This window comes from Ambystoma mexicanum, chromosome 1q (genome assembly GCF_040938575.1).
Source record: "Ambystoma mexicanum isolate Mex_15411 chromosome 1q, UKY_AmexF1_1, whole genome shotgun sequence".
NCBI classification, from domain to species: Eukaryota; Metazoa; Chordata; class Amphibia; order Caudata; family Ambystomatidae; genus Ambystoma; species Ambystoma mexicanum.
In genome coordinates, this window is record NC_090922.1 from 167018230 (window position 1) to 167029929 (window position 11700).

At 45.7% G+C, this 11700-nt stretch overlaps 1 protein-coding gene across 1 annotated transcript; it reads left to right on the top strand.

Moving 5' to 3' along the window:
- The first annotated feature begins 5795 nt into the window (after positions 1-5795).
- LOC138553787 (DDRGK domain-containing protein 1-like) lies at positions 5796-6557 on the top strand. The gene has a single exon (XM_069642574.1). It carries the CDS (start codon positions 5796-5798, stop codon positions 6555-6557), a length of 762 nt encoding a protein of 253 aa, XP_069498675.1.
- Positions 6558-11700: the final 5143 nt, after the last annotated feature.

Genomic DNA, 11700 nt, shown 5'->3' on the forward strand with positions numbered 1-11700 from the left:
TAAGACAAAAATTACAATTGAATAGGTACAAAGAAGAGTGCTCTAATGAAAACACACTGTTTCACCCCTTATTACCCTCTGCATTAAAGGAGAAAAAGAAAGAAACTCACTTTCTTTGTTGTTTGGAGAAAATAATAGTTTGTTTATCTATGCAGTTGAAAAAATCAACATAGAGTGAACAGTTCTCTAAACAGCATAACATCACACGGTTTAATGAAACCAACCGTACAGGCTTATAGGATATATTTACAAACACATGGGGTCACATAGTTTGACACAACAGTCGTGTAGGTAACGCAAACTCAATCAAAATACATAGTTTGTTATGGTGATTCATATACTTCAGTATAAAACAACACAATTAGACAAAGTAAGCAACAACAGAAAAAAAAAAAAGGGGTTCGTGAATTGACAATTGGTAGTGGACAGTGACAATGCACTGTTGTTCGGGGTGCGTCTACACCAAGGTGTTTCGGCCGTTTAGGTAGACCAATTATGTCCCAGCATATGTACGGCCTTCATCAGGACGAAGTGCTGCACAGGGTGGAATAGGTGCTGCAGGGGAAAGGGAAAAACTCGTCAGGGGTGTGTGTTCGAGCGTGTATCATTTAAACAAAGGAATAAATCCAATACTGTGAGGCCCCAGCTTACCTGTGGATAATTATTTCCACTGGCACGAATTTCTAGTATTACGCCAGGCGTGGGAAGGATCTTAGTGTAATCCTATTAAAAAGCAAAGAAGGGCACTCAATAGTGATCTGGTGTCTTACAGATACTTAAATAACAAATGAGTTATAGGTCAACCAATCTTACCTCACTTGTGAGGATCTTGGAGTGGGATGGACTCTGATTTTAAATATGCGGCGATTGCGCGGAAACCTGAACACATAAATGAATAAGGGGCATATTAGTGGGGGTTCCACTCAGGGAACAAAATGCCTGACCTAATGGTGGTGTGTCTACAAAGATCTTACCTTTGTGCATGAATCACGAATAGCGGGCAAGTGGAGAGCGCTGTAGAAATGTGCTGACTCACTCCGGGGCTCGAAAGGGGCCTGGCAGCATAGCGTTAGTAACGCTGTTACTAGGAGCCTTTTCTATTTATACGGTGGCCATTTTGGATTGAGTGCGTCCGAAAATGACAGATAACTCAATCATTAGGGCTCGGACTGGAAAAATACACTATTATCAGTCTTGGCCATGGTATGGCCAATCTAAAAACGTAATTTAGAATGTAAATTTGAAAAATGATATCTATGTCGGCCATGTTGGATCGAGTGCGTCCGAAAAAGACAGATAACTCCACCATTAGGGTTCGGATTGGAAAAATACACTAATATCAGTCTTGGCCATGGTGTTGCCAATCTAAAAACGTAATTTGGAATGTAAATTTGAAAAATGATATCTATGTCGGCCATGTTGGATCGAGTGCGTCCGAAAAAGACAAATAACTCCACCATTACTGCTCGGATTGAAAAAATAAACATTTATCAGTCTCAGCCATGGTGTGGCCTGTCTAAAAAAGTAATTTAGAAGTGTAAAATTGAAAAATGGTTTCCATGGTAACCTCAGAAGCCTTGTTGAAGAACAGGGCGTATTAGTAAAACTAAAGGGAAATTAAAATAAATTGGAACACTGAAAGCGCTCCTTGTGCTTGAAATGACTGGCAGGGTAGTGACATGACGTGATGTTGACATGCTTTTAGTAATGGAAAACAAATCCACATAGTAACATAGCACAATTTGTACACATGTTCGACAAGGGACAATTTGTATACAGGTTCGAGTGGCCCAGTCAATTCAGTGTTATGCATGCCATTCGACATTGTTGGAAATCTTTACAGCTGATAAACACTGATAGGCATCTTAATTCATTCATAGCCCTTTGGTAGAGATTTCATATTACATTTCTTGACCGCAGGTCATAGGCATTTTACAGGTGCATATACATAATGATGCTGCCAATGTTTGGGATCTACAGAAAAGATTTCCATTCTACCGCAATATTCAAACCTGCGTGCACAGTGTTTAGTTTGTGGACCCAACGCTGTTCTAATTGCGTCAGTGTTTTATTTAAGTCTCCCCCCCGCTTTGCAGGTGTTACTTTTTGTAGAATGAACCATCGTAGATCTGTATCTTTGTGGTTTTTGTTGGTAAAATGTTCTACTAGTGGCTTGTCGGCAACTTTGTTCCTGATACAGGACCGATGTTCCGATATTCGCATCTTGATGGCCCGTATGGTTTTGCCTACGTATATCAGGTTGCAAGGGCATTGTATCACGTAGATCACTCCCTTCGTGTTGCAGTTAGTGAAATCATTCATGGTCCATTTTACTCCGTGATGTTCAAAAGTTTTTTTCTGTAGAGTTAAAGGGCATGCTACACAGTGGCCACACTTGTGGTGGCCCACTAAGGGAGGCATATCCCATAATGTGGCTTGTATTGCTCGTGGTGGTTCTATGAACGTGTGAACCAATGCGTCTCTTAAGCTTCTGTTCTTTTTGAATGCAAAACATGGGACCTTGTCCAGTGTCCCCGGATGTTTGATCAAATGCCAATTCTTTTTTATGGTTTTCTGAATCAATGGACTTAGTGGTCCAAAGGTTGTGACACATACCATCCTGTTCAACTCTTTCTTGGGTTTATTTTCCAGACAGATATCTCTTGGTGTGTTTTTGGCTCTTTTTCGGGCCTGACTGATGGCCTTTCGTGGGTAACCCCTGTTGATTAGTCTTTTTCCTAAATCCTCTGCATGCAGTTGAAATTTTTCCATGTCTGTGCAGTTCCTCCGTATTCTTAAAAACTGCCCGTAAGGTAGGTTATATTTTAAGCCCATAGGATGGTAGCTTTGAAAATGGAGAAGACTGTTACGATCAGTGGGTTTCCGAAAAAGTTCTGTCTTCAGCCGGTCGCCTGTTTTGTAGATATGTAGGTCTAAAAAGTCGATTTGGTGGTGATCCCATTGTTTCAGAATGCAACCTTACGAGACAAAGCAGCAACATAGCACAATGTTACTATGACAACCAAAATGGCTGCCCAACGCTCATTGACGCTTGCAGGTCCTTTCCTCTAACTTGTGAGCGCATTGGTTCTCCCTCTTTGCCCCACTCGCTTTGTTCCTTAATGGTGACACAGGAGGTTTCTCCTAATCCTGCACAAGGATTGGACCCACACAAACCACACAACTCAGGGGCACCCAGAGAGCCGTCATCGCCGTGTTTCCAGCGGGATCTAAGCTTCTGCCTGCATGAATGTTCGCTCTGCGGTCCTTCAACAGGGACCCATTCTCGTTGCCAAATTGAAGTGAGCCAGCAGGCAGTGGTGGTTCCGATTAAACAGTACAATTTGAAGAGGGAAGGTCGAAATCAGGCCCTGTTACACTACCCGCAAAGCACTCAAACCGGAAGAAAAACCAAAGACAATATGGCCGCTGATCGCATGAGCTCACACCAACCGCCACTGCACCTGCGATGGACAAGTACAATGAAAGATACCCTCACAACCAACCTTACAACATAAGAACAGTGCGAACATTAGGCAAAGCGGATGAAGATCCGCAGAACGAAACCAAAGACAACTCCATTGACAGTTTTGACTAAAGTGCCAAGAAGCCATGCATCTAGTCGTTAGAGAGAACACAACATAGTCATGTTAGACATGAAGCACACGTGCAATAAGCACATCGGGACACGCTCAGGCAGCCGAATACACAAAGAACAGAGGCGTACCGTTCTATGAGATAAAGGACAGCAACATGTACTTAATGCCTGCCTGTTTATTATTTTGTCATTAGTTGTTGCAGCAACACAGAAACTGCAAGAAGCAGAGAAGAGATTGTGTAAATGCTTGCAGATGCTTACATGCAAATAACACTACAGAGCACAGAAGCCTTCAAGGGCCCCAGCAATACTGGGGGTCCACTAACCTATTGACTATGGGACAGCACATACAGTAGACACCAGACTATGGCTCAGGAAATCACAGCCGGTCACAATGATCTCAGAAAGCTGATGCTAAGCTGCATACAGCACAAACCAGTGGACTGCCATGTGTGCAACCAGACCATTTCCAAAGTTGCATTATTACAAGGGACATTCTTCCGCCTGAACTGAAGTAACACCAGAGCGGCAGACCCGAATAATTCTCTTAAATTCAAACTAATTCAGAGCTCCAGAGGCTCACAAACGCGCCCTCTGGACTTGTGGTCCGACAGAGCTGACGACGAGCCAAGAATTGACGGCAGAGAAGAGCAGAAATCTCACGAGCTAGACAGCAGCTGGCAACAAAGTTGTTAGTGTTCACTGAGAGAGTGTGCCTGGACTTCTATCCGTGCAGTAATTCCTGATGTTTTGTTAGCTATAATAAACCACAGTTGAACTTGCTACCTGTCTGGACTTGCATTCCGTTTGGGAAGGGGAAGGTGTTAGGCCTTCCATGAGTTTGGTGTCTGCGAACTCCTAGCAATACAGCCTGCTTGCCTGGGAGTTCTCTCTAACACGTTGGTAGCAGAGGATGGTTCAGGGTGTCAGCCCGATCAGAAGCTGCCTCCTTCACCGCTGGACCTGAAAGGCTGTGGGACCTTTGTGGGTATTGCGAGAAAAACCGGGAAAGCTCTAACTGGACAAATGGCATCGGGAGCCATTTGGAAATCACCCCGCCCGCAATCGTTGAAGGGTCCAAGGCAGACCGGAAGGGCGAGGCGAGTGGTTGACATGGAACCATAGGCCAAGCAGCATCACTGAGCACGGAACGTAAGTATTGGTCCAGACAATTAGCAATGTGGGCATAAGGGAGATGGTTGAGTAATTGTTGGGAGGAGGTAGGTATTGTTGACAGTATTAATAGTGTGTTTTAGTACTGCTAGTAGTGTTATTGAGTAGGGATGGAAGCAGAGGTAGTAGTCCCTTTTCTATGTCTAGGGAGTATTCAGTGTTTCAGGTAAAAGGTTCTGGTGAACAACCAGGACTATAGACTTGAACGGCTTGGATTATAGAAGTATGTAAATACAGCATACCTGTGAATTGGACATTGTAGCCCAGAGCATAGCTGACAGTATACCCGTAGGGGTTAGCTGGAGCTATCCTCGATTGCAGAAGTGTATGAACTGGTTAAGTCTCCTGGAGAGAGGCATTTCACACGTTAGGAGGCGCAACGGGAGCAGTTAATTACAAGAAAATAGATTTATGCTCTGCCATGGAGAAGTGGGAAGACAGCTGTAGGGTTATGAAATTGTTGGGGAATTTTGTGCGGGAAGGGAAGCAACGTGTCATTGTTTTGTGGCGATGCAAATTGCCTATGCATTTGGTCCAAGGCTTAGCTTGGTGACGTCACTGGTAGGTTATTGCATAGGATGGAGAGTTTTGAGGGTGAGGAGCGAGTGTTATGGACTTGGTATTGGTAGAGAGGTGAACAAGTGACGCCGCATGAAAGGCGCATGCACAGGATTGTGGTGGTGTGCCGGAGAAGGCAGCAATCATGAAGGTGGGCTATACACGGAGTACACCGTGTAAGGTGCAGAGCCAGCAAAGGCTCGTAGCAAATTGAAATATATACATATCGATTGCAGTTTAACCCTTTTTTCCTTGACAGCGGATTATCGAAACCCTCAATTAGAGATCAGGCAAACACATAATGTACCGCCATATACCAGGGAGTGATTGGGGACCAACCCCCATCCATCAACTTTGTAAGGCCCTGCCACCATATAAGGATAAAATCATCAAATGTAGTGTACAGTGGTCAGAGAGTACCGAAGGGAAAGCCACATGGTCATGGCTGCCTAACGGCAGTTTCTCCATGGACATGCAGCAATCACCACTGACACACTTACAGGACACCTATAAGGTGAAAAAGTTGGCAAAACGCATGGCCATATTCCAGTTTTGGTGCATTTTTCAAGAGGGGGTGGCAGATCAAGTATGGATGATGAACCAGCGGGAGGTGAAGGAAGAGGAGTCTGACCCTTCTGCACCTCCTTCTGCCCCTCCAAGCGTAGTATCCTATGACACAGAGGATGACCAGGGGATATGTCCGTTAAGGGAACTACAGGCGGCAGAGGGATACTCAAATCCAACCTATAAACCACCACCATTTATTCAAGAGGAGAACCCGCGAGGTACAGGGCAACCCGCCAGCAGCAACGGAGCAAATGGGGAGGGGCTGCAGAGAGCAAAGGCAGAATTCGAGGGAATAGGTACGGAGGAGTGCATAGCGGCACAAATACTCTTGAAGCTTAAAGGGGAGACAACAGGGGTAGCAGAAGGAGTGAAAAGGGCCATAGAGGGCTTGGAAAGGAACCAGGGAAGACCTGATTGGGCGGCTCAAGTGAAGAAAGAGGAACAACGAGGCAGGGACAAGGAGGCTAGAATAGAACAGGAGGAGAAGGAAAGGAAGGAGACATTGGAGCAGGAAGAAAGGGAATGGAGAAGGGACAAGGAGAAGGAGCGCATAGATAAGGAACAGGCAGAGAGAACAGAAAGGGAATGGAGAGAGAAAGAAAGGGAAGAGTGGGAGAGAAAGGGTTGCGAGGAGAAAGAAGCACCACTGGCAGAGTGGTGAAGGCAGATAATAGAGCAAGAAACACGCAAGTACGAAGAAAGAAAGCAGAGAAAGTTGCAGATAGACAGGCTGCCAAGGGAACACGCACGGAAGGGGGAGGATGAGCGAGCAATAAGAGCTGCTGGGGAGCAGGTTGCATGAGAATGGGAGAGTAAAAAATGGGAGGGAGAGAAGAAAACAGAACCAGACAGCTCAGAGGTACATGCGAACAGCTCAGTAGGACAAGGCGCAGCATGCCTAGGATTATGGAAAAGGGAAAACAAATATAATTTAGTGGATATTGATCTTGATGTATCACATAACCCCGACTCAACATCACACAAGTTGAGTTTCTTTCTGTAGTAACATGGACGTAGTGTCTAATCATGAGGACAGAGACAATGAAGAACGGGAGGGGGAGTATAACACACTCTTTCACACGAGAACAGGCAAAGGGACATCCTGGGAATGCAGGTCTCAGGGGTAAAGGGGAGGAGAATTGGATCTAGACAAACAGAAGCAATACATACCTGACAGGTGCGCCACCACAAACGCATACATTAACTGACTAAGGGACCTTCCAGGGCATGTGAGAGAGGAGACAGCATTGGCACTTTCCAGGGGATGACTGTTTAGAGCACAGGAAGAGACAAAACGGACACCCATACTAGAACCCAATGACATATGCACAGACGTTGAGGATGAGAGAGGGCCTATTCAGATCAGACAGTATCGAAGAACACTGGAAGAAAGGGCACCATACTCACAGATGCCCCTACTAAAAAGGGGAGTGACAAGGCATCAGTAAGTACCCTGGAAACACACGGACAAGGAGAATGTCAAATGCAGACTACCCTCATTGAGTGCAGGAGCTGGGAAATGGATATATGAAATGGAGAAATGGACAGCAGGCCACAGGCTAGCGGTGGGTGACATGAAGGGGCTACTGGTATCGATACTGGGTGATGCAGCTGATGACATATGATAGAGAGCGGGGTTCCCGGGGTGACCATACACAACACAGCACATGACCAGTCACAATTCGCAAATTGTAGAGCAGGTGTGTGGCAAATATTGCGGACACAGTACACAGACCCGTCAGACATAGAGGCAATTACGTCATGCAAAATGCGTGACTACGAGGATCCTGTTCAGTACATTCAGGCGATTCAAGAGCTTTGGTGCCTCGAAACTCGAGAACTGTGGGACAAAACAATAGCAATCTTTTATCATTTCTTGGTACAGGGGCTACCAGAGCTCGTTCAGAAGAGCTTGAAGAAATTGGTGGGGATGGTAGCAAAGGGATGGCCAGAGATACAGCACACAAGAGAAGACCATTTCAGGCTGTGGCAGCAGAAGTTCAAACAAATGGCAGAAGAGAGAAAGGCAGACGAGGCTAAGTTAGTTCAAAAGAAATGATCAAAATACGCCATGGAGGGGGCAGTAATAACTAGCCCCACACCACAGACGCAAACAGCAACACCACAGCAACAGTACAAACATCAGCAACCACGACAATACGCACCGACCATAGGGGGAGGATACATGGGGCGGGGTGGGTTCCAGCAGGGGATAAGGGGAGAATTCCAAAGGGGGCATGGCTTTGACCACAGATGCACCACAACCAGGGAGGGTTTCAAGGATTTGGACAGCAGGGACAACAGAATGCAGGGGATTTATTTGGGAGAATTCCAGGGACCGGGACGGGAGCCACCACAATGTTGGACTTGCGGACAGCTAGGACATATTTTTAAAAATTGTAGATTTGGGGTTCCAACAAAATTGGGGGTTTCAGAGACACCAGCAGTACACAACAGGGCATACACAACAGGGCAGGGAGACTATGGTGCTCAGAACCACCAGCAGCAGGGGCAGATGCAGGGCTCATTTCAACAAACACCACAGACACCAACACAAGCAACACCACAGGTATAGATACAAACACAACAAATGGCAGCTCCCTTACCCCAGTACCTACAAGCATCACACCCCAGAGGAATTGTACAGCAATTAGCACAAATACAGAACACTGACACAGCGGAGCCCACGGACACCATAGCAACGGTCCCAGTCAGACGACTGTGAGGGGTCACCATGGTGGGAATCAACCCTTTCACCGGGAAAAGACTATCCATGTATCCACAATAGGACAGCCCACAGACGAACTTGATGTGTCCCATTCTGTCGGTTATACCCAATCCTGCAGAGGAACCTTGCATAAGGGTGATGATAGGTGACAAAACCTTTTCCTTTTTTGTTGACACTGGAGCAACCAGGGAATGCATCAGGGAAGGGACATTTGCATTGTCAGGCGATGCCATGAACGCTCAAGGATTCTCTGGGGCTCAAGAAGTGGTTCTTTTCACTGATAAAAACTCTCTATCTATAGAAGATCATGACTTATCTTTACCTTTGCTCTACTTTAGACAAGCACCTGTAAACCTATTGGGACGTGGCATCATGAGCAGACTAAACATGACCATCTCATTCATTGACAAAGGCATCATATGCTCCACACCAGGCATTCATATGTTGAATGTAAGACAAATCGTTCAGGCATATTGTGGGAGCACAGTACAGAGAGGGTGCCATTGGATCAGAAATGTTCTAGTATGGAACAGACATGGCAATTGCATGGATGCCAGGCATTGCAGGGAAAATGTGGAGGGTACCAGGTGAGTACCTCTTCAGATCAGAAACACCATTGGATGAGCCAGAGGGATCAATAGTGCCATTGGACATTGAGGCAGTGTTGGTAAGGGAGGATTGGATTGCAGTGCATGCCACAGATGATAAAGGGAGAGCATGGAGACCGATAATTGGGGTAGCAGAAGGGTTCAGGCTAACAACAGTTACAGATGAGGAGCTCTTTGGAGAAGAGAGACTGGAGATGGAAGTGATGTTCAAAATGAGTGTAAGGTTTTGGTTACAGGTCAGTTACAGAGATGTTGCACAAGAAATGGCAATGGCGGTGGAAGCACTGCCAACATTCTGGGGGGAGGACATGGCAAAGGTACCCGACAGCTTATGGACCACGTGTCCCTATGATATAGGGTGCATGAAAAGCATAGGGGCAGTGAAGATACAATTAAAACCTGAAGCAATTTTACCAAGAGTAAAGCAGACAAAGGCATTATGAAACAATCAGCGCCCTCATTGAGAGAGGCATCTTGGTACCATCAGAATCTCCATGCAACACTGCAGTATACCCCGTACGCAAAGCAAATGGGGGGTCATGGAATTTTATTCAGGGTTTACAACCTGTTAACCCCATTGTAGAAGCAGAGTATCCAGTAGCAGCAAACCCTGCAACGATCCTGTGTGGCATCCATTGAACCCAGACTGGTAAGATTTGACCAGTTTTATGTATCGCAACCAGAAGTGGAAACATACTCATTTACCACAAGGGTACTGCAAATCACCCTCTATCTTTAACAGAGTGATCTAGATGGACCTAAGAAATATTGAAATATTGAGACAGAGAGCACAGCGCTACAATACGTAGATGACATCCTGATTTTCAGTAGGACAGAGGACCAGTGCAGGGCAGTCTCGGTACACATGTTGACAGTGTTAGCTGACAAGGGATACAAGGTGGACAATGCCAAACTGCAGTATTGTCAAAGGGAAATACTGTACATTGGACAGCTGATATCCAAAGATGGAAGGCATATTGCCCCAAAGAGAGCACAGACAATATGCAACACACCACAACCCAAAACAGTGAGGGAAATGCAGAAATTCCTGGGGCTGTGCAACCATTGCAGAGCATGGTTTTTTGACTACACAACATACACCAGACCACTGTTAACAGCACTGAAGGAAGCACAGAGAGAAGCAAAGTACTGACCTGGACACAAGGCATGACTGACACATTCAATGAGCTAAAAGAAGCGATATGCACAGCACCAGTGCTAGGAACCTCAGACTATAAAAATGAATTTTTCCTATTCTCACGCACAGGCAGTGTCATAATGAAGGCAGTTCTGACTCAGAAGACAAACATGTGAGCACTCTCTGGCAGCTTCAGCCTTCACAGTAGAGAGAACATCTACAATAACCATGGGGTGCACCATCACCCTTTACGTGGAGCACGCCCTTATTGCCATATTGCACAAACCAAAGAGCACACTGACCACACAGAGAGCATCAGGATATGAGATAATACTGTCAAAGCCAGAATTGAGGATAGTAAGATGCAAAACTGTAAACCCAGCACTATTCATGGCAGATGTCTACCAACCAGGAGATTGGGCTCATGAATGCACCAAGAACATAGAGCAATTCAGTGAAACACGCAAGCTGAAGAAAGATGCACTTGAGGAGGGAAACATGCTCTACATTGATGGTTCTTCAACAATTGATCAAACTGATGGGATCAGGGGGACTGGGGCTGCTGAAGAAAGATTAAAGGAAGAAGGGACAAGTGAGGCAGTTGTAAGTGCCTGGTTACCGTTTCATTATTCAGTGCAGGCAGAAGAACTATTATATTGGCCCTATAACACAGCGTGGGTAAGAGTGTGACAATCTACACTGAAAGTGTGTACATCACATCAACAGTACATTCAGGATTGGCACGATGGTTCAGGCGAGGGTACAGGAGAGCAGATGGTACTCCAGTACCGCAAGGATTACTGTTAGGTGAACTGATTGAAGTGATAACATAACCAGGGGAATTGGCTCTGGTGAAGTGCCAAGGACACACCAAAAGGACGATGCCATCTTGAGGGGGAAACGAGGCAGCAAAATGTGCATTCTATTTTGGGGAATTGTGGGAACTGAAAGAAAGGCCCTATGTCCCGGGAGGGGTGAGGAACATGGTGATGAGAGAAGGGTACGACTACCTACCATAAACTCAGATTATGGAACTGCAGGGAGCTGCACCCAAGAACGAAAAAGAACTCTGGGTAAAAAGAGGCTGTTTAAGTCTCCTACAGATGCCCTATGGCAACAAAACAACACAGGGAATGTAGCCATGCCACTTGTGTTACTGAAAACAGCATTAGTGCAGTTGCATCATCCAACGCACACAGGGACAGAGATCATTGCTGCACGTATTAGAGAATCATGTTTTTGTCTCAACTTGAATGAACATGTGGCAGATTTCATTAGCAATTGTCTGACCTGCCAGCAATTCACGGCAGGACACACCCTGAGATTTTTG

Bases quoted from the DNA above. Each gene is read 5' to 3' on its own strand.
- LOC138553787 (XM_069642574.1), top strand. From the start codon at position 5,796: ATGGACATGCAGCAATCACCACTGACACACTTACAGGACACCTATAAG.